The following is a 23917-nucleotide window of genomic DNA, read 5'->3' on the forward strand; positions in this document are numbered from 1 at the left end:
TTTCAATCGCTTAAGTGAGGATGTGTTTTAGGACAAGAACAAAATCGAATGTATAAAATAATAATTTTACTTTCAAACCTCTCTCATCGATCGATTAAAAAAAGGCAAAGTCAGTTAGTTGGGTTAGACGGAACAACCATGCACACCAGCCAGTCGGAAAAACATTAAAAAGGGAAATCAAGTATTAAATGAGAAAGTGTTTTTACAATATTCGCCATCTTGATCGCAATTTCACGCATTATCGTGAACTGGATGTGCATTGATTCTATTTCCCATTCCAATATCAGCATCTGGTCAGCGTCCTTCCCATCAGCTCTTTTGAAATACGGCAAAACTGGTGGCTGAAAATTCCAAATTCACTCATTCCATTATTTAGGAAAAAAATACATATTCAAAGCAGAAAATCCAACTTTTTTTCTACAACTTACCAATATTTCTTTTTCAAAGAGCGATTCGCCAACGTCTGAAAAGAAATGCATTTCCACAGGTCCGCTTGCATTGATCGCCGTGATCATCATCACCGCTTCCTTCCAAGCATCCTAAAAATTTTTTTTTTCAAAAAAAAGTTCATTTCATCATATATGAAAGAAAAAGAACAACAGTGTTGTGAAAACGCAATTTTCCCGTAGTGACGCACAGCCCCCTTTGAAATGCACATGCGAAACACGCTTCCGACTCTGTTCCTTCACATGAACAACGCAACGGCATCATTTTACCAATCATTTTGTCAGTTCTCTCGTGTGCATCATCGCCTGAACAAAAAATGCATCATCTTTTTATCATTTCAAATGCAGAAGAATATTAAAAACAAACAGAAAAGTAATAATCTGGTATTGATAGTTGTTTTATTTTAGAAAACATAAAGAAAAAAACCAGAAATATTCCCACATTAAATTCTTAAAATGCATTACAATAAGTAAGGAGCATTGCACATACATTTTTACATATCTAAAGGTTCTCTAAACTGGGAAATGGAAAAGGAGAGAAAAAAATTCAAGTCTCATTAGAATAAATGAAAAAAAAAATTGAAATTCCAACATTTCACTCATTGAAATAACAAAAAAAGCTTAATGCAATGCGTGGAAAACAAAAAATTCTATATATTCGGAATGATACAAAAAAACGACAGATGCAATGATTAATATGAGTACAGAGGTAAAGGGTTAATTGCAAAAAAAATTTAATTACTCTTCTTCTCTGCTGAATCGACATTTTTCCACTCATTTTGTTGTCCTTTCTGTTCTTCTATCTCCTCCTCATCCTCCTCCTCCTCCTCCTCTCTCAATTCGTTCTCCACATCGATGTCATCCCTAACAGTATGACAACAAACACATGCTAGTACATTCGGCTGATTCAGCTCCAGACAGGTTACACATCTCCAACATTGGAGGTCCGGCTTCAATTTATCCAACAAACAGCTATCTGTTCCATTATTCAAATCTTCATCTCGTTCAGCTTCAAGATCTGGTTCACTGTCAGCAGTTAACAGTTTAGCCTGGTGAATTGCTTCCATGAAATCTTTCACAGCTTCGACATTTTTAAATTTGGCAGCCAGAGTCTCTTCGATCAATTCGTTGTCAACGAAATTTCTGCACTGCCAAATGCAGAGCCGATCGTTGCGCTCCGATATTTGTATTTTCATTTGTTTGGTAACGTAATGATTGACAACAACTTTCAACACCTTCTCCTGACGCATCACAAGTCTGTATTTGCCAGTCCGTTTGTTACGCAACAGCTTCAAATCACCAGCACCACGTTCTTTGTACTCCTTCAAATCGGACGCGTATCTGTATAATTTACAACGCTGCTTCAATATCAATTCGTCATTTTCTTCGCCAGTAACCACATCCACCTTATCCGGCAATGGTATCACTGGCTTGAAAACAAAATCACATTCTTCTTCAATGCTATCATTTGCTGAGTATGAATGTTTCTCCGTTTCTGCATCTTCATCATTCTGTTTATTTTTAATACTACCGTCATCATTCGTTTCCTTAAAAAGTAAAGCAAATTATATACACTTATATACGAATAAACATCGATTCATACCTCTTTCTTTGTGGTTGATAACCACGATCCAGCTTGATTAAGTGCTGCCAAAGCACCAAAGCCCCACGATTTCGAGTCCTAAAATATTTCATTGCAAGATGCACGTAAATATATACACTAACAATGGACATAACTGAACTGAGCACAACACTTACAAGTAGACTTGATTTATCTCCATTTTGCATTTTTAATGAAAATGCATTTTCTTTGCTAGATATATCTGATTTCGCTTGTCCTAATCCAAATCCAAAAAACAGACTTTTCGATGCTGCATCTGCCTGGTCATTATTGACTTGATTCGATGCCAAATTAGCATCTGATGTCTTTTTCATTGAATTCATATCAAAATTTTCAGTCTTGAAATTGAAAGTTTCCGGTTTCAAACTGAACCCAGTTGTCAATTTTGGTTGCGGAAAATTAAATTTCACTTGCGCATCTGCATTCGGCATCTTATTGTTTTCTTCAGCAGATTTTGTTGTTGACAAAGATGAAAAAGTGAAAAATGCAGATGAAAGATTATTTGACTGCAAACTTTCGGTTTTCGACTGACCACCACCTAACACTGATCGCTGCTTCTCATCAGCAGATGACTTGCCGAATATGAAATCAACATCGCCAATCGCTGATTTCTTCTCCTCTTTCACCGGCATCTGCTCGTTCTTTACCGGTGAAAACGGCTTCGGTTGACTCACTTCCACAACCTTTACCGGATTAGATGTTTCCTTTCTAATTTTGCCAAGCTGCTTTTCAATGGTCAGTTTAAATTCATTAGCCGCGTCCGATGATGTAAACAACGCGGCCAGCGTGGTCGGCTTCATCTCGCCGTCGGAAAAATCCAAACATTGCCAACAATAAGAACGCAAACCTTTCGGCTTCAGTTCGAAATCGGCGTCAATGTAATGATTGGCGGCAAGTTTGTGCACATGCTCTCGACGCATCACCAACCGCAATTTGCCAGTATCACCACTGCGCAAAATCTTCAACTCGCCCACGCCCCGTTCTTTGTATTCTTTCAAATCGAAGTCAAAACGGTACAATTTCACTCGGTCTTGGAAAAGCACCTCTTCGCCCTCTTCGCCAGTTTTCAAATCCACAAGATCAGGCAAAGCAATCACCGGCTCGAAGTATATATCCGGCTCATCTTCTCCAGACGACACGTCTTCATTTCCCGGACTAATCTTCGTGCTCGTAAGAGAATCACCCTGTCCAATTACTTCTTTTACTGGTGATTTGCATTCAACAGGTAAAATTGGCATTTTCTTTAAAACAGCTTCAGAATTTGGTGGTGCTTTTTCACTTTGCAAATAACATTCTTTTAAAGTAAAGCTGAATTCTTTTCTCGACAAATCTTCCAAGACGACAGATTTTTCATGGGATGGAGGTTTTGCGTTATTGGTAGGCAAATGAAAATTGCTGGCTTTCGCTGGTACTCCAGTTTGCAAACGGGTCGCTGTTGACGATGCCAATGTTGATAAATGTTGAAGAGCATTTCCAAACTGTTGAAGGTGACTTCCCACTTTCTCAATATGTTCCTATATAAAAAACAAAATTTGTAAAACGATTCACAGAACTGCATTTCGCTTACATCAAATTTACACAGCCTTTCCAAAACTCGATCCATCTTATCAGCCATTTTTCCACACGTAGCAAGTAAATCTTTCGAAACGTTCAAGGAATCCTTTGCTATCAAAACCTAAAGCATTATTTATTTCAGATTATTTAAAATTTGAATCAACTGTCATAAATGCTTTATTAAATTTTAAAACATTTAATCTGTACTAAAAATATATATATTACCACTATATACATATATTACAATGACAAATACGCTTGAAATCTTTAAAATACATGTAATCAACTGCATTAAATCTACTCTAAAATAATCAACCTCTTAAAAATAGCCACTAACTTACTGTGGAAATAAGTTTTCAGATAATGCTTAACTGTTGCTACGTCCTGATTTATACCTTGTGTGCAAACATACCACATAAAATCATTTTCAAATTTATAAATACATAAAATTAACAAAAACAATAAATTATAGTTTTCATAAATTATGCAACTATTTAAACTGCAACGAATTAAAACCAGTTCTATTCATTTAAAGCATACATTCCAAATAAAAAACAATTACAAAAAATAAAGAATTAACATTGCAAAAACAATCATAATCATGAAATCATTAACAAAAAATTTTAAATAAACCAACCATACTCAAAAATACTACATTTATTAAACGTATAACATAGTTACTTGATTAACTTTCTCTGCTTCACCGATTTTCTCCGCTGTTTGCAAATTTTCCATTTTTTGACACAGGTCTTTCAGACGTTCATTTTGTAAAGTTAGTTGAACAACTAGATTACAATCCATATTCCTGAAGATACATTACATATAAAATAACAATCAATTAATGACAAACAATTAAAAATGAAACAAATCACTTTTAATCTTACAAAGTACTTCTACACTATTATCTGTAGTGACTACATTATTCAATACCATTTCAGTTTGAATTAAAATGCATTAAGTACCAATTATTATGCAACAAAAACGCTTATGTTGCATATTTTCAAAGAAAAATTTAAAATAATAAAATATAAAGCATAATGACTAAAATTAAGCAAATAAAAATGCTTTAAGTCAACATACAAAAGTTATATACAAATTTGATTACCCTTGGCTAAGGCTTATAGCTGTAAATTTAAACACTCTAAAAAAATAATAATAATGTATACCTATGTGAAAAATGATGTAAAGATATCAAAAGAAGAACAAAATTCGGGAAACGTACGTCAAACACAAACACGGTAGTTACGTACAGTATGCATAAAGCATCATCATCTTTAACCTGAATAAATTAATAACTAAAGTAAACTATGTAAATACTTTGCAAAATCTTTGTAAATATAATTAAAGAATTATAAATTTGTAAGCATGTAATTTTATTAACAATTTTGAATCACTTTCAACAATTTCAAACGTTTTGATTTATGCCCAATTTTTTAAATTCAACATTCATTTAGTCATTTTAAATTTAAAATTGGTCTATAATGTTTTATAAAATGGAATAATAAATGTTTTATGCAATTCATTTTATTTTACTTTATGTGCTGATAAATTTGATCATCATTTAAAGTCTACCGTAATTTGACTTTTGCTCTATCGACATTAAGTTTCATAGTATCTTGTTTATTAAATTATAATTAAATAAAATTTTAAATTTAAAGAATAAAATGAGGAAATTTTGTAATTTTTAAAAAATAAATTTAATATTATTTCTGCTTGAGTTTTATTTTACTGTAATGATCATTTGATCGTTTTTTGTTTTATGGTAGTTGTTGTTGATCACAGCAAGTGTTCAGGATGAGTAATAACAGTTCTGAAAATGAAGCTACACAGAAAACGAATATTTTAAAAGAGTTTGTTAAACAACTGTTAACTGATACTTTTTAAATATAACTACTTTAGGGTATATTTGCAGAAGCGGAAATTGCTTACCCAAGAAAGTGAGAGGTTGTTCGAAGGGAAAAATGACGAGTATAACAGTTTTTGCGCAGAGGTAGATAGAAAATTAGAAGAAAGAAAGAATTTCATTTTGCGTGCAGCTCAAACTGAAGTAAGAAATTTTTATGAAATTTATTACGAGCCAAATTTTGCTATAATTTGTTTTTATGATTAGTATTTATTTTCTTTAAAATGAAATGTATAATTTTCATTATTAGTAAAATTATTTTAGGAAGATCTGATTAATGCGACCTACCGAATGACTGTGAAAAAACTTATTGAAGACTACGGAGTATGGTGTTTTATGCCGTTCTATTTAACAGTTATTAACAATCACTTTTTAATTTAACATTAACAATTATTAACAATCAGAAATTGTGTCTTTAAGCAAAAATGTTTTATAATGCATAACGTTAGAGATTATAGAGTAATTAAATCTGATGTGTTTATAGTATGTATAATATATTTTTATGTACTAATTTTTGTTTTTTGTTGGGCAATTTGTAAATGATATTTTGATTTGTTACACGGTTATGCAAATGGTTGAATTACAAAAAATGAATTTCAAGACTTAAAATTCTGTATTATGATAGTTAGATTATTTTTGTTCCATGTTATTAAAATTTGCAGTAAATTTCTATATTAAACTGTCTAAATTAATTGGCGAGCGATTTACCATAATGAATCAATTTTTAGCAAGCACTAGTGGCATTAAAGCAGTCGGTATTAGATAAACTGGATGATGAACGATCGCAAATCGAAGACGAATATTTGAATGACGACATAGGTAAAAATTTAATTGTTCAGCTAATAATTTCTTGGGCAGAAATATAAGTGATGCATGCATGATGATTTCCGAATTTCTAGCGCTGGAGTAAAAATAGAAAAATCAATATGTTGTGGTATTCGAATTATACTTTTAAGTCGATGTTTTTTAAATTATTATTTTTTAAATAATTATTTGGTTATCTTGAGCTTGAAAAATTTTCAGGTGTATTTGAATTTGGGACGTTTTTTAGCAGACGATCGTAAAGGTACTGCATTTGTCAGTCAAAAAAGAAAGCTACGCCGTCGCGCCGCTGAAGATGGTTCTCCTACAAAAGAAATTGCAGTGGATGAAAGACCACCAATGATGGTTCATCAGCTTTCCGAGGAATCTATTATGCAAGATATCATGGCTATCAGGCGAAATATGGCTTCTTCTCGGCTTCCCAAACAAGCGATCCAGTTTCAACTTCCTAATCTACCTTCCACCTCACGATCGACAAATCATTTTGATTTGAATGATCTTAACTTAGACGATGATGACGCCGTGGATAAATTTTTGCGGTATAGTTATATTTTATTACTTTTTTTTAATTTTATTTATCTAGCATTTTTTAGGGAAAGATTAAATATCAATTTCCCAGAAAAGTGAGTGAAGCGTCTGTCAGTATATTTGGGTATTCTAATATTGTGTTGTAGTTTTTACAAAAGTTTTATTTCATCTTTTAAACAGTTATGGAGCAGTGAAATAAAATCATACTTGCGCATGATAAGCATAAATGCGCATACCTTGTAAAATTTATGCGCGCTTAAAAACTTATATAAAGAAATATTTAAATTGTTTTATACAGTGTATGTGTATATAGTGTGTATATGAAATATATAAAAAGTATGTAATATGTGCAACTTGGAAAATTTTATTATCATGTGTTTTTATTTTACAGTGTAATGGAAAGTGGAATACTTATTTTGAACATAAAACATCAAAAATTGATTTTTAGTCGTTATTTAATAAAATGCTGGTAGTTTTAGCTGAAAAAAAATTTTATTTTTTAATTCAAGGTATTTTCAAAATCACGTTTAAAAGCCATTAATAGGTTTAACATATATTTGGAATAATTAATTTTGATTCTGTTCCGATTATTTATATAATTTAAAGTGTGTTCAAAAAATTTAAAAAGCATAGACGGTTTATCATGTAAATAAATAAATATACGTATGTGGAGCAAAGAATTGTATAATCTTTGTTAAGCATATTAAATCTTTATAATTTTTTTACTTTGCTTATTTGAATACAATGAATTATTTGTTTTCATTATGCGAAATGCTTTTATATTTTAAATCAGAAAAAAATTTTTCTTATTTTCGTAAATTATAATCTTTTTCAGATTATTTTTCATGAACCTTTTAAATATGATTTAAAGTAATTAGTTTATTTCAATTTGTTCAAAATTCTCATTATTTTCATAAATTATTAAATAATTTATTATTATGAAATATAGTTGTCAGACATTAATTTTATTTGAAGAGTATGTTGTAAATATATGAAGTTGTTTTATGAATTCTGCTTTGTTTTTTTCTTTGAAAAATGCACAATCGTGATCACTGTATAGAAGAAGGAAGTACAATCAATAAAGCACTTATTTCAGTATATACCTGGATAACAGTTTTAATTAAAAGGAAGACATTTAGATAAACTTAAAACTTTAATGCTTTAGATAACTATTATTATTAAAAAAACTACCTAACTGTTGTGTTCGTATTTTTATTTGAAAGTATTTGTTTAATTTAAATTTTTGTAACATTAAAATTGTTTTTAAATTAAGAAAAGTATTGCAGATTTTAAAAAAGTAAAAAATATTTCAGTTGCTGATGAAAGTGTTTATAAAATTATGTGAAGTTAGACGTGAGTTCTCTTTTTTGGTCAGTTTAGATGTAATAATTTTATTTATTCATTTTTTTTAATAGAAATTCATTAAATTGTAAGGTTTGTTTTCATTAAAGAAATTAGCAAAGTTTTTCTCGTGATAAATGTAAAGGATGTAAATTTTAATTTGCACGATAATGGAGTTTTTAATGCAATTATAAAGCTGTATAACATAACATAAAAATAAAGCATTGGTTGTTTTAGGGGAAGTTTTTATTTATTTCCCAATTTACTTATTTTTATATTTGATTATAATGTTAATTTCATAGAAGGATTTTTTTTCTTTCAAAATTGCATTTTAGTGTCAATAAGATGTGCAGTTAACATTTACATCTTTAATTAAAGTATTAATATAATTTCACGTAATGAAAATTGAATAGCCAAAATATGATTTAAATTATTTAGAAGATACGAAATTGAATTTAAAAATGAAGTGAATTTTTAGTTCAGCTTCAGTTGAACCTTTGTTGAAAATTTATGAATTATTTAACTGAATTATAGAATTGAGATTCAATTTTCATACTTGCTTAAGCAAAGTCCGATATGCGATATTGTAATTGTGCATTGTTTTAATTGGTTGGTTCAATTAAAGCTGAATTGTCACCATATTTTAATATCTGTTCAACATTGAACATCTTTGATTGAACGGATTGTTTTTCAACCATCATATATGTACTTTTAATGAATTATAAAATCAGTGCACCGTGAAGAAGAATTCACACTGGCAGGTATAAATTATCCAGTTCTTGGACTAAAATTGGAAAAATTAAATTATCATCGATCGTTTTGAACAGCAAAATTATAATTATTGACTTTGTGCATCTAGTATGGAAATTTCTATTTTCTCCAAATGCGGATGTTTACCATCTAAGAATACGGATCTGAAAATATTGTTTGCAAATCAAAATTTGTTTTCCGAAGCAAAACGACTGATAAAATGCAAGACGTAATAAAAAAATATTCTTTAGCATGCTGTTTTATTCTTTGCTTTTTAAATATCTGAGAATATTATTTAAAATTTTTTTCCCGTTTTTTATATTAATTTTTAGTAATGCGTTGAGGTAGTAGATCCTTTTTTGCTTTCTTTGCTCAATTTGAAATAATGATTTTATTAACTTTTCAACATTTTTGAATGCATGATGATTGTATATTTATGCGAATATGATATATGTTTTTCTATATAAAAGTTGAACTTTTCCATGTAAATTAGCATTACCAATAAGTATTATTTTTATAATTATGACAGTAATTTTTAATTTCATTTTAAAATTGAGGAAGGTTTGTGCCCAGAAACAAAAGCACAGAATTACAAAAAATGTTTACTTTTTAAATTAATTATTTAAAAGTTTAATTAATACAATAGTGGGATGAAAGCTTGAATGAGAATGTTCAATTGGAGAAACATTTTTTGAAATATGAGAAAGTTTTGCTACAGTACAATTAATCCAGTTGTTAGTGTTTAATTATTCTAAACTGACAACGTGAACAATTAAGTTGACAAGTTTAATTAATCATCAAGTTTATCTGTTTCCAACACTCCAATTTTTTTCTGTTTCATCGAACTGCTTTACGGTTGCTAAAGAAATATTCAATTAAACATTTTAAAAAAGGTAATAAATTTACCCATCACCTATGAAAATATGCAATTTTTTATTGATATTGTAAGGTATTGAAATATCGAAGCAAACATGCTCATACTCATTTGTGATCTTTATGCTGTCATTAAAGTAATTTAACTCCATTTTACTCTACATTTCACGGACTTACAATAAAATCAATAAGTGAAAGTTTTTTTATATAATAAAAAAGAGTTACATAAGCTTCTACTGTTCTATTCATCATCTGAATGTGGGCTTTGCATTGACAATAAACTGTTGAAATACGTTTCTATCACAAAATAACCGAGTAAAATTGTCATATTCTTTTTTTTAATTAGTAATTCGATCTAAATCTATATTACATTTGCATATGATAGATATGAAAATTTACGATGTTTCTACTAATTCATAGCAACTGTGTGCAATGAAGAATAATTACAATTTAGTTGTGAAAATTTTCAAAATGTATTTTCATTTGCAAGGTGATTCACTGTGAAATGATCAGTTGAAGTAAGTAAGGAAGTATCGCAGAGCAGCTATAATTGTCCAACGACTAAATAAATGTTGCATGGATATCAGATAGAATGAATGGCAAGTACGAAGTTTTTGAAAGTGACGTTATTAGCGCTTTAGCATTGATGGATTGGTTGATTAATTTTTTATTGCAACGATGATAATTTTTCTCAATTGTTTAAATGAATTATTAAATTATTGTTCAAAACTTTTAGCTGACGAGCACTTGGATTGACATTGCCGAAACATTTCCTAACTACAAAGAACGATAGATCCGAGATCTACGATTTCTAGTTCCATTGAATGGAGGCGAAATGTTCAATGACAACTGCTGCTGCAACTTTCTTTTTTGCTATTAATTTTTTAATTTCCATTTTTTCCTCCATTGAAAGTTGTTTTGTTGACAAAATCAATCTGAACATCTTTCATCTATGCAACAAACGACAGTAAGTTTTACAACATCCGCTTTCACTGTTGCTTTATGGAATTGCAAGCATTGGTCCATGAAGTGGCGAACAATGCGTGCCAAAATTCATGCGATTTGCCAGAAGTTGTCGAAAATGATATCAATTCATATCCAACTTTCCTTCTTATCCAAGCACTGCTAGGCGTTTGCAATTTTTTTTGCAATACATTGCTTTTTATCACTGTTTTGTTGAAGAAGAAAAGAAACAGGATGGACAGATTTCTTGGAGGTAGGTATTCTTGGAAATTTACAAGTTTACAATTTGTTTTTTGTTTTGAATATTAATTTATGTAATTTATAAGTTATTTTGTTACGGAAAATCAGTTTTCATTTAATAAATTGTAAAGAATTTCAATTTATTTATTTATTTATTTATTTGCATCTTTTGTTTTCTTTTGATGCATCCTTTGTAAAATTGGTAATGTGTAAATCAGAGTTAAATTAATAATTTATTAGAAATATTTATTCTTAAATGATAGTTTAATTCATTGATTTAATTTTTACGCTATATTATATCTCTTATTTTTTAATTTAGATCGCTATCTGCAAGCTCATTTTACTATTAAATTATCAACTCAGACTAAGATAAATTCTATTTCACTTCTCCCATTGGATACATTTGATAAAAGTTAATGAAACTTTAAACAGTTGGTTTGTTTAATTTTAAAGGTTGAATTGTACAAAAACTAATCTGTTAACATTTACGTTAACATTTTTCTAGCAAATAATAAAGCAAAGCAAAAAATAAGTGATGCATGGAACTAATTTTCTGTGGAAAGAAAGCAGCATTATTATTAAATTTTATTATTTAAATTGGCATTTCAGTTCACTGAGTTGAATTTTAATCCACAACAAAGAAGTGGAATAAAACATATAAGTATGCTTTAAATTGTAATTTAGCTTTGTAATTGTAATCGTTAACAATAAGTGGCTATGCACCAAGTTGTTTATACGTGGTATTTTCACTACAGATTGTAGTGAAATCCTCGGCTTCTTAAAGCTTTTATTTATTTAAGAAATTTATTCATAGTATTTTGTTTTCCAAAGTCTAAAATTTGTAATTTTTTGTATTTTGATTTGTGTACGTATGATTGTGTTCTTTTATGAGCAAACTTCACTTCTCTATTTTTATATGCTTTTATTTTTCTTAATACTTTTTCGTGCATAATTGCAAAGTGGTGGATGATATATTTTTGTTTAATAATCTTTTAATTGATAATAATTAGTGACATTTATTACTAATTTCATGCTTTTATTGACATATTATTTGAAAAAGTAAAACGTTATTTATAATTTTAAGTAGTACTTAATTTTTAGCTGTCTATTTTTTCAATTAAAAATTTGATTTTATATTTTATGTTTAAATATATTTTATTTTATTTCAGCCTTGTATTTTTATTAAATTTGTTAAGCTTTTTTGTTAAAATATTTGAATGTTGAGATTTGTGCACTCTAAAAGTAATGTAGAAATTGAATATCGGAATGGCTATTTGAGAATTTTAGGCTATGCAATTGGTTCTTCTTTACTCGGACTTGGATACTGCACTGAATATGTGAAACCTTTGATTATTGGTGACAGCAAAAGAATGGTCTATCCGATCACTTGCATACTAACGAGCCCGAACGTAATTTTATATGCTCTTGGTGACAATTTGACTTCTTTATCCATTTTACTTATGTCCATAAATTCATTCGTTGCAATAACTTTTACAAATGTAAGCTTGAACGCTCGTCGTTGCTTGGATCGGGCAGTTGCTTTATATGTACTTTTCACCGTTGTTGATGCAACATGGTGTTGGATCAGCGCTTTAACAAAAAGTGATCATGAAATCAGCATCATGTGTGATTATCTGGAATGTGTCAGCGAAGCATATGTTATTTATCATCTATTTTGTGTTAGCTTTCTTGGCACAATAAGCATAATGATTTACGTTTTTGCTTTATCAATGCTAATGCGCAGAAAGTCGAATTGTTCAGGTATACGGGCAATACAAATCAGACGTGAAGCGACTGTAATGAAGCAAGTGTTATTCATTGTTCTTGTTACATTTCTATTTTTGAACTTGCCTAATTTATTGGAATTGCTTAGCATGCTGCATTCATTAAATGACTTAATATCTGATAATTTCTGGATTATACAGCATATTGGCTTTTCGTTTGCAGCCGTTTATCGTATAAGCAGTGACTCCGGTCTGCGTGAGTCGCTGGCTAAAATTGTCTTTTGTTTCAACAAAGTTGATGCAGCCGTCATAAATCTGACTAGCCGGAGAATCTGAAATTCTATTGACCAATATTCATTGAAAAGAAATGCTCAATTAATCTTTCGCACAGTCTGATTCTGAACGCTGAGTTGTTTTCAATGAAGTTCATTATATCAATAAACAAGTACAAATACAAACAAATTTAGCTGATTATTTTGCGCAACAAAGATATGTTTTTAAAATTAAATTTTCTGCATTCTACATATACATATATTTATAGATTCATATAGATGTTAATGTCAAATTTTTGAATTGTTTAGTTATAAGTAAGGAGCAAAATGAAATTTTAAAATACAATGATTAAAATTATATATATATATATATACGGAAGTTGCAATTCTAACAATTGTGAACATTTAATAATTATTTATTTTCTCACGTAAGCTTTTAGTCAAAAATGCTGTTTTGTTAAAGCAATCAGTTTACTAATAACAGAATGGAAATTATTTTTTTTGTTTATAAAGTATAACTCTAATTTTCATTATACTACTTTTAATATCTGCCAATTCATATATCTGTCAAATACTTTTAACTTTAATATAATAGTTTTTTTATTCAGTTTGCACAGAAAAAGGTAATAAGCATTGGATGCGTTGTTGGTTTTGTTTCACTTTTACTTTTGAATTTTTTCTTTTCTACTATCCACATCTCTTTTTTAAATAAACTTAATTAGCAAAAATATCCAATTTCACATTTTAACAAGCATTGCTCACTAATTATAAATTTCTTTTTTCAATTGTGAAAGCAGAAAATAGGGCCTTAAGCTGAATAATTCTTGTTCATTTATCTTGATTACGTTAAGAAGGCCATTAATAATTAATACAGTGAAACCTGCATAAGTTGAAACCTGTGTAAGTCATAAACCTGTCTAAGTTGAACAATTCTTCAATGTCACTTGCCACAGTATATCTCTTATCACTTGCGTAATGCTGTGTAAGTAAAATCTGCGTAACTTAGAAGTCGAACGGATGCGTCATGCTGATACATTAAATTTAAACCTGTGTATTTTGAACACATTTTATCCAGGTGAACCAGATGGTATTTGTGATGTTATTGTGCGTCTATTATTTATGTGCTGTATTCTGCGTACCTGCGTTTAGGATACGGTAGTTTTGATACTATTTTTGCCTTAATCTTTTTTACTGCTTATTTCTGCTACCCCTGTTATTCGACGTAAACGTTTATTGATGAATCGTTCAAAAAAACCTCGAGTTCTTAATGAACTAACCCTACTGCAGAAAAGGGACGTTTTGGAGAAATTGCGCACAGGGAAAATGTCTATGCGAGAAGTTGCGTCTGAATATGGAATTGCTTTATCAACTGTGAGCAACATAAGGAAAAATGAAGCTCAAATTCTATCTCAGTTCGATGGCAGTTCATCGAAGTCAAGACGTCGGAGAATGCGCAAAACCGTCAATGCAGAAGTAAACGAGCTCATGTTTCAGTTCTTCGTTCGCTGTCGAGCCAAACTGATACCAATAACTGGACAATTGCTTCAAACGAAGGCAATCGATATTGCTAGAAGGATGGGCATAAATGATTTCCATGCCAGCAATGGTTGGCTGGAATCATTTACGCGTCGCCATAATGTAAAATTTCGCACGATTTCGGGTGAAGCAGCTGCGGTTGAACCGAGTGTAATTGATGAACCGAGTGCTAATGTACATGAATGCACAGAAGGAATCGCTGATGAAATCGTCGAGGAGTTGTTGTCAAAGTCGACTGCCAAAGAGGTGTTATCAGAAGAAGTTGATGAGAAACTGACATATTCAGAAGCAATAACAATGATACGAAAATTACAAAGATATTCGTTTCAAGAACACCCTGATATAGCACCAACACTTTTACAAATAGAATCTAAGTTAGAAGTAATGGAAGCAGAAAAGCGCATCCGACGCAGCTGTCAAAATAGTATTTTTTATTACTTAACAGTTGATGACAAATAAAAGAGTTGCCTATTTGTTGATTTTTGATGAACTGCCTTTTTTTCGACTAAACCCTTTAAAACCTTTCTAAGTTGAAAATTTCTCTGCACGGAGGGTGTTCAACTTACACAGGTTTCACTGTATTTCTCTCAGCAGAAGAAACTGAGATGCACCATAGATTCGTTTGGGCAATTTTATTTTGTAACTTTCAATCACCCTTATTAAATTATTAAAAGAGTGCATTATTTGAAAACGAGTAAATAGTGCAATATTTTTTGAGCAGTTTTTTGTAATTATAATTTATATCGATTGTTTAACAAAACTTCGAAGGTTTCCATGACAACTCATCGTTAGTAGTTAAAATTTTTTAAATAAAACTTTTTAAAATTTAAACATTAAAGTTTGCATTTTCTAGTTTGTATATTATGTTATCTGCAAAATAAATGAGAATTCAGTGACATTTCAGATTCGTCCTGACTGGCAAAACCACATGGTGAACAACTTACTAGTGCCACATGGTGTGCAAATTCAAAATTCGGTAAAATTTAATTGTTTTATTTTGTTTACTGAAGTAAATTTCAATAGTCAGTGTTTCAATACAAAATACAAAAATGAATAAGCAAAATTTAATCTTTCCTAGTATGTATAGTATCATTTAATGAAATTCATTTTCATTAACAATATTTATTAATGCTACTTGTTCAAAAAACAAAAATAAAAAGAATTTTCCTTTTTATTTATAGCTGTAGTTAAAGCGGAAATTTTTTTCTCTCATGTGCTCTGAAGAACAGCTTTTTTAATAAGCTTTGTGAAAGCTAGAAATGAAATTTCCAGCAGACATGCACACATAATGCTTTGATTAAATTAAATTAAATTAATTTATATTGATTATCTCATCAGAAATATTTACTGATTTTATCATTACTTATTAGAAATATTTACTACTGTTATAATTTTAAGAATTGGAAAAGGAACTGTTGTTTATTGAAAAATTTCAGCAAGCATTTTAACTCTCTATCAAATTATTCTAGCTGCATTTTCTTCATTTCTTGTCAGTGGGTTTTTATTAATGATTGGAAATTATTTTAAAATATGATGATTCAGTTGCATTGCCAAATTTTCATTTTAATTGAAAAAACATATTGCAAATGCCTAATACTGCTCATTAATTTTATAATTTTTTAAACACAGAACAAAAGTAAATAAGAAACACCAAAATGCTTAACAATTTTTGAAATTAATTATATGCTAAAAAGAAAAGGCCTAACTTTTATGCTAAAAATACATACAATTTCAATAAAATAACTTTGTGTATATAAATAAATATATAAATAAAAGTAAATAAATAAATAATATTATTTATATTTTGATTTTATCAGTATGCATTACTAAATGGTAAAATCATTGAAATTACTTAATAAGTTTCTAAAATTGAAATTCTATGAAGCATAATCAAATTTGTTTTTATTTATTTAAATTTATTTCAAGTATTAAATGCGATATGAAATTTACTTTTTATTTTAGAATGCTTGATAACACTGATTGATGATGTTTTCTGAGAAAGGGCATTTCTGACTAGAGCAATGAGAAAAGAAAGACAAGCTAAAACTTAAACGTCAAATAAATATTTAGACGAATTAATTTCGACCGCTTGTTTTGACAACTTTTTTTAGGCTAAAATATTTTGATATGAATGGGTTGACGGTGCAAAAGATGCTTTAAAAGAATCATGCGAAGCAGGATGTGTGCGTGAAGCAAAAAATTGCATTCATTGCAAAACTCAAGAGGTGCGTTAGTTAAACTAGGTGAACAAAACAAAGGTGAAATATTAAAAAACTACTTACAGTATAATGATTGGTTTAATGTCAGCACTTGGCATGTCTCAATTTTGTAGACATCAAAATTTCTGCAGTATTGTCTTTTGCAGTACGCTTTAAATACTTTATTTATTGAAAGTTGACTTTATTTAATTAACAGTCTGTTTGCAGTGGAAAGGAGCTATGTTTATTTTTATTGCAATTAATATTGCTGTTCTTTCAGCACAATTTTTTGAAAATGGACATAAAAAGTTTGCAAAGAGTGTTTTGTTAAAATTAGCTAAAATAAAAGAAGAAAATGAGCATCATCGTTCAAGTAAGTTAAATTTTTGGCTCTTTATTGAAGTTAATTTATTGAATTTTTTAAATGATGGTTTTTTATTCAATGTTTCATTTATTTTATACGTACTGTTCAGAACATTAAAAAACTGTATAAAACTTTCAGTGACAAAATATATGAAAACTTATTTATATAACTCTTACTTTTCCACGTTTTTTTATGCTTATTGTTTGTTTGTTGTATTGTGCTATTGATGAAATACAATTGGATAACTGCATATAATTTTATCAGAAATGTGTTTCAGTTCATTGAATTTCATTTTCATAAAACTGAAAACTGCCTAATTATATAAAACCGTATTTTTTATTATAATTAATTAATATTTGTTATTTACATTATATAATTTTTTATTTATACAAATACAAAATAATGGATTTGTATTGATTGTTCACGTGCAAACTCAATTCAAGGAACAATGACTCATTGTCCAATAAAGGGAATCTAATGATCACCAATAAGCAATGCATTAAATAATTTGACCAATCAAAAATAGAAAATTGAGATAAAATAGGGTGGAAGAGTGATGACCGTAAAGCAGCGTTTCTCAAATGGGATTTCGCGAAATACTGTCACAAGTGCAAATTGTCTGAAAAAGTGTTGAAAAAGAAAAAAAGCATTTGAAAAATTATGCAGGGGTTCCGCGAGACAAAAAATTACATTTAGGGTTCCGCGATGATAAAACTGTTGAGAAACGCTGCCGTAAAAAACGGATTTTGTAACATATGCATTTGCTACTGCTTACTTGAAAACAAAAACATATTATAAATTTTAGAATTTGATGTATAATAATACATGCAATGCAAAATTACTTCACTTCCCTTCATTTTCACTGAATGAAAGTTGATTATTTGTTAATTTTAAAAAATAATTTTCTGATCATGCAACATCAGTTTTATATTCATGAAATGTTTCAGCCTGTGAAATACTTAATCATTATAATACTTCCAAAACTTCTGATTTAAACATATGATTCATTTCATTTTTATTTTAAACAATTAAAGTTTTCAGTTTCAAACTTCTTTGCAAAATTAAACATATGAAATGCGTTGCGTAACGCAACATATCCGCATATTTGTAGTTACTTTTTTCTGCACAAATGAATTACTGGTCATATCAAAGGTAATTAGAAACTGTTTGATTGATAATATATTAATTTATTTTATTTTAGTATCACAATTTTATTGTTTATCATAACTTGAAACTATATAAATAATTAAATATCGCATTTAAAGTGCAATACAAGACCAATTTATTTTCGTGTTTATCATTTTTACCCAATATTTCATTGGTATTTATAATAAAATCTCAGTTACTAATTTTTAACAGTTTTTTCTTAATCAGATTTTCCAGTTAATTTCAGTTTTTTCTTAGATTTTAACGGTTTCACTTTATATGAAGGTTATCGTTTGAGTGGATGCAAACAACTTCCACAGTTTGACCCTTTCATAACAGATGAAAGTTGTTCAGAGCAGTGCAGTGCAGATGATCATTGCTCTGCATTTGTTTTCAATCATAAAGAAGAAAACTGCCAGCTGTTTAATTTAGAAAGAAGAAGTACAAGTTTATGCAAGCGAGTTGCAAATCAATCTTGGTCACTTTATGAAAAGCAAAGAAATAATAATGGTAAGATCTTTTTCTAGTTATTGCAATTTTCTCATTTTTGACAGAATACTACATTTGACATATTCCAACAATAAGCATTAAATAATGCAAGGTAGAATTAAAAAATTGATAAACTAATTATAAATACCATTTTCTCAAAAGGTAATGGCATTTTTCAATTTATGAAGCCATTAGAGAGCATTTTAAATATTTTAATTTTTTCAGGACGGTGCATGCAGTTTACAGTTACACGCCAATCAGCTTTAGAAAACTGTGGATTAGGATTAGCTCTTGGAGATGAAATTAAACTGGCTTTTCATGACTGCAAAAATTACTGCATCGGTGCAAACTGGTGTCAAGCATTTGAATACAGCAACGATTCTCATTGTGTTGGCTACCAGCAAAAGGCAGAGAAAATGAAAAATGATGCGTGCGTTCGCATACATAATCCATCAACGGATTTATATGAAAAAATCTGTGAATAAAATACTATTAAAAGCATCTTTCACGCGTTAAAAGACTTAATTGCTCTATTTAGAAATTTTGCTAAATATATTATATGCACATTATATATGCAAATTAATATTATACATACAAATATGTATATGCACAATAATATATTAAACTGTATTACTATGATATCTTTATGATCGTGTATCTTTATTATGCCTTTATTTGAATTTAGTAATTACAAAGTATTTAAACTCGATGATAATATCATATTCTTAATAAAATTGTAGATTGTAGATGTAGATCAAAAAACTTTCTGAATCTGAATAACTTCTGAAAACAAAACAATACAAAACTAATAAAAACGGTACAAGAGTGAATAAAAGTAAATAATGCAGTTTTGCAGAAAAGGCTGGCACTCAATAATTCTCCCCCTCAGGTAATAGGTCAGATGCACAGCTCTTAAGAACTGTTCCACTGTACGCGTACCGCCATCGTATTCTGCAGTCAATGCTGTTATGCGTTGCTGCAGTTCTTCATACTTTTTATTTTTTATCTGTAAATCATTGGCGGTGACGCGTTCTCATGTCATTTGTTGAATCAACGTTTCCGTTGAACCCTGCTCATCGATCAGCAACTGGAGCAGTTCATAAAAGCTGAGGTGTCGCTTCCCTGCAAGTCGGTTCATTTTGAAGTGCTAGCCTTCCAAATCATTGTTTGTGCCAATATTTACATTATATACATTCCACAGAGGCAGTCTGTCATAAGGCATCCATTCCACTCGAAAATAATTGAACAAGGCTGCTACTGAACCCGTAGCACCTCTGCCAAGCAGTTCCACGGCAGCAGGTACATCACGAAGCGGCAAAGAAGCCATTACCAGCAACATTTTGACTATTTTTTTGGTTGCTGCTTCATGGATGTAACTGGTACGCATCCCGAGATCCGTCACCTTCCGCAGAACTGGCAGGAGTGGAAGGAACAACCTTGTATGTGGACCCCTGGAAATGCCCCTACAGTGCAGGGATCAGGGCGGTCTCAAAATCGCAAATAGTTGTTTGCGGCTGAAAGGCAATCTATAACGCTACCGCCTTTAAAATTAAATTATGAACATACATGGTACGTGGTAAGATCTTTTCAGACAGTTAAACAATAAACAAGTGGCACTAATTTACCCCCGCAATAAAAACATGGATGGTGAACATCTATCTGCTGGTACCATTCTGGAACTATTTTGAAAGTTCCATCCATGGACCAGACAGAATGATCAAATAAAATGGATAAATTTTCTTCTGTACATAATATTAAAATATAATTATGTGCATTATTATACAATAAAAAGTGGCAATCAGACTTCGTCATTCGCCAGTGGCTCCAGCTGCTGACGAGTTGATGGAAGTCTTGGAAATTTTTGTGCCCGTTTTCTGTACATCGCCGTTTTAGCACTTTTATACGCTGGAAACTGACCAGCAGATGCACTGCTGGCTTCTTCATGGTAAATTTGCGGGACGGTCTTCATTTCCTCCGCCAAGTTCGTGTAGATCGAACCCCGTCATCCTTTTTTAACCTACATGATAAACTTGAATTGAATGAACGGATATGAGATATTAGATAAAATATTATTTACCCGACGACAAACCCACTGCTTATCTTCCATGTTCGTACGTTTCAAATGGTAAACTCTTCCTTCATGTACTAAATTGTAATTACCTCTTTCATTTAAAACCAAATGCAAATTGTCAGCCATCAGATAAGACAAATCAGAGCAAAGTCAAGCACAGAGAAGAGATAAATGGTAAGATGGTGAAAATAATGTTCATTTCTGATTACATATATAAAAATCTGCTCCCACTGTTTGTAAATAAATTTGTTTCCTGTTGAAATTTATCTAGATTTGATGTAAACTTCCGGGTGTAATGTCACAATACTGAATAATCTGTTTGAAAAATCTGGAATGTTGTAGCAACACTTCCAATTTCCGGGTTACAAATGACACTACTGCTAACGTTACGTTTTAGCTCGCAATTTCACTTAATTTTACGCATGATATGATGATATTTTATATGATACGCATGATATTTTACGCATATGCCTTTGTCAAACATTGTTCGCGTTTCACATAAGTTGGTAAAGGCGATTTTAATACAAAGGGAAAATGCACAATTGACAAATTGTTCACAGTTGCAGCTTTCAAGCTTACCCAAGAAGTGACAACTACTAAATTGTTAGCATCTGATTAATTTCTTGATTTTACTGGGAGTGTTCTTTCTTGTTTGCAATCCAAGAATTTTACTTTGATATTTGTAAAGTTTCTTTCATTACAAAACAAACATCCATATATGTATTTATATACATGTCGATGAGGTTTGCTGTTTGTATGAAAAAATTTGTTTGACGTACATGCATTTCATATAAAATGCAGTCTAACTTCATTAAGTGCATAAGATTTTGACCAAAAAATTCCCTGTAGTTAATTAAACGGTAAAATAATGGATAAGTGCATGGAAATTCTTGCCAAATTCCATGCTCACTTAACCAAGTTCAAATGTAATTTGAAATGCAACATCAAACGGATCAGCTACATTACAGGCGCTGCTTTTGATGCGAAATATTTAAATATTTCGTTATCATTGAAATACACATTGAAAGGTTGCAAATGCAAATGGTATGTTGAATTGAATGGTTGCTTTGAAAGATGTTGAAATAGAAAGTTTACAATTTACACCAAATGTATAAATAAATTTTTCTTTATTTGTAAATAATATTGCAGATTTTTTTATTTAAATAAAAAATAGGAAGAAAAACAATAACACAGGTAAAAGGGAGCAAAACTTTGTGAAGTTGAAAGTAAAATTCTTTGATTGCTAACAAGAAAGATTATCAGAGAACAGTCAGGCTAAAATTAGAAACGTATTCCGATGCTAACATTCGGCAATCACTACTCTTAGTTTTAGCTGAATGGCTACGATCACTTGTTAATTTTTCCATTTTATTACAGTCGCCTTTAGCTACTCATCAGAACAATTTCTGACAAACATACACGTCTATATGAACAGCACTCTCTTTTTTATATCAATCAAAAAATTCAGTTTTTTCTGTAAAAATTAAATTTATGATATCATAAAGTTAAGAAAAATTATCAGTTATGGTGCCATGAATACATAAATTGAAAACAGTGAAACCTTGAATTAGAAAACTTGCCATTGACAGATAGAAAACGAATATTTAACAAATGGAACTTCTTAGAGTGACAACCATTCATTTAAATGTGAAAAAGCAGGCGAAGTTCCCTTTGGGAAATTCAGTTCTACTCATTATTAAATTATAAGAAAAACTTTGAATTTATGCTTTAAACATTGTTTACTTAGTTTCTTTATAGTTTCTGTTACTTCCTGTAATTACAGTATAAACTTAACGTACAAAAATTCAGTAAGATAAAGGTTAATGCGATCATTCAAGTGATGAGTTATATTATATTTGTACTGCATTGCATTGTGTCTGTATTGTATTGTATTGTATTGTATTGTTTTTATTTTTTCATCGTAATTTCAATCTCTCGTTTATCTCAGTATGAGAAGAACAGAATTATTATAAAAAATAATTATTATCAAAAGATTAGAAATAAAATTTAACAAATAGAATGGAACAATATTTGACAAATAAAATGCAGAAGAGTGACAACAAATGAAATTTAGAAGCGCGCGTCAGAGCAGCAACCAATGAAATTTTACTGCGAAAAAGTAGGCGGAGTCAGCGGGGAAATCGGTTCTAACCCCCAGTATTCTCCAAGTCAGTGTTTCTCAAAATTTTTATCCTCGCGGACCCCCCTGCATAATTTTTCAAATGCTTTTTTCTTTTTAACACATTTTTTCGGACAATTTTCACTTGTAACAATATTTCTCAGAACCTCTCGACACCGCTCGCAGAACCCCATTTGAGAAATGCTGCTCTAAGTTGTACAATACATAAAAGTGGGCCGTATTAACAAAAGGCAGTCAGCCGAATTTTGTGAAAAACAGAAAATGAACTGAGCTTTTATTTTTGATTCATTTCACAATGTGTATAAAAAGCTCATGAGGATAGAAGAACATAGCTAAGCAATTATACAGAGAAAGCATAAAAACTTTAGTAAACGACACTACAGTATGATGTAATACAGTAGGAATGTGAACGGTAATTTGCAATCCGCGCAATTAAATATCAGTAAAATATTTTCAAATTCATGAAAGTTTTGTTTATATTTACTAATCAATATATTATTCACAACTAAAAACAACTTATTTAAATAAAAACATGCTTATTATTTTTTATCGCACACTGCTGTGCATTTGTAAAAACCCGCGCAGCGACATCTGGCATTTTTAGAAGTTTGACTTTGACCCAAATTCTTGCTTAGAAAAGGCCGTTGTTAAATCGAGAGAGTGGGTGTGTTATTGCTGTATTCGAGAAAGAGTGTTAGCAGCGGATTCGTATAGTAGCAGAGAAAAACATTGTAATAGTTCGCTCATATTTACCTATGGTTTTTTTTGTGTATATTCAAATAAATTGTATATATATGTTGTCGATTATTATTGAAACGTGAGATTTGTTATGTTCAAATGTGATGCGAAGAAAGGCAGTTAGGGAATAAGATTGTCAACTATCAAGTGTAGTTAGATTCCCGTGCGAGCCTTTACAAGTATTTTCAGTTACTTGAC

General features: G+C 30.2%; 3 protein-coding genes across 3 annotated transcripts; 1 reads left to right on the plus strand and 2 right to left on the minus strand.

Moving 5' to 3' along the window:
* Positions 1-164: 164 nt before the first annotated feature.
* On the minus strand, positions 165-5071 carry Tsp_00378 (putative RanBP1 domain protein). The gene is made up of 11 exons (XM_003376192.1): positions 5033-5071; positions 4788-4900; positions 4727-4762; positions 4303-4426; positions 3635-3742; positions 2205-3581; positions 2050-2127; positions 1189-1993; positions 601-752; positions 429-539; positions 165-341 (listed from the first exon to the last, which is right to left on the minus strand). The coding sequence occupies exons 1-11, from the start codon at positions 5069-5071 to the stop codon at positions 165-167; spliced, it is 3120 nt and encodes a 1039-aa protein (XP_003376240.1).
* A 5769-nt stretch (positions 5072-10840) lies between these two features.
* Positions 10841-19255, plus strand: Tsp_00377 (putative tigger transposable element-derived protein 4). The gene is made up of 8 exons (XM_003376193.1): positions 10841-11054; positions 12329-13021; positions 14113-14141; positions 14325-14954; positions 15478-15549; positions 17000-17144; positions 18519-18791; positions 18996-19255. The coding sequence occupies exons 1-8, from the start codon at positions 10841-10843 to the stop codon at positions 19253-19255; spliced, it is 2316 nt and encodes a 771-aa protein (XP_003376241.1).
* A 662-nt stretch (positions 19256-19917) lies between these two features.
* Tsp_00376 (conserved hypothetical protein) lies at positions 19918-20442 on the minus strand. Its single transcript, XM_003376194.1, has 2 exons — positions 20396-20442; positions 19918-20221 (listed from the first exon to the last, which is right to left on the minus strand). The coding sequence occupies exons 1-2, from the start codon at positions 20440-20442 to the stop codon at positions 19918-19920; spliced, it is 351 nt and encodes a 116-aa protein (XP_003376242.1).
* Positions 20443-23917: the final 3475 nt, after the last annotated feature.

This window comes from Trichinella spiralis (assembly GCF_000181795.1).
Source record: "Trichinella spiralis strain ISS 195 chromosome Unknown Scfld4, whole genome shotgun sequence".
In the NCBI taxonomy this organism is placed as follows: Eukaryota; Metazoa; Nematoda; class Enoplea; order Trichinellida; family Trichinellidae; genus Trichinella; species Trichinella spiralis.

What these genes read in the sequence shown, in the direction of transcription:
- Tsp_00378 (XM_003376192.1), bottom strand. Translation starts at nt 5,071, where the DNA reads ATGAATGTTGAATTTAAAAAATTGGGCATAAATCAAAAC. An exon ending in AATTGCGTTTTCACAACACT is followed by an intron (nt 540 to 600) that starts GTTGTTCTTTTT and finishes AAAAATTTTTAG; the next exon opens with GATGCTTGGAAGGAAGCGGT. An exon ending in TCTTTGAAAAAGAAATATTG is followed by an intron (nt 342 to 428) that starts GTAAGTTGTAGA and finishes TGGAATTTTCAG; the next exon opens with CCACCAGTTTTGCCGTATTT.
- Tsp_00377 (XM_003376193.1), top strand. Translation starts at nt 10,841, where the DNA reads ATGGAATTGCAAGCATTGGTCCATGAAGTGGCGAACAATGCGTGCCAA. An exon ending in GATGGACAGATTTCTTGGAG is followed by an intron (nt 11,055 to 12,328) that starts GTAGGTATTCTT and finishes TGAGAATTTTAG; the next exon opens with GCTATGCAATTGGTTCTTCT. An exon ending in GTGTGCAAATTCAAAATTCG is followed by an intron (nt 15,550 to 16,999) that starts GTAAAATTTAAT and finishes GTCTGTTTGCAG; the next exon opens with TGGAAAGGAGCTATGTTTAT.
- Tsp_00376 (XM_003376194.1), bottom strand. Translation starts at nt 20,442, where the DNA reads ATGGTACCAGCAGATAGATGTTCACCATCCATGTTTTTATTGCGGGG. An exon ending in TCCATGTTTTTATTGCGGGG is followed by an intron (nt 20,222 to 20,395) that starts GTAAATTAGTGC and finishes GGGCATTTCCAG; the next exon opens with GGGTCCACATACAAGGTTGT.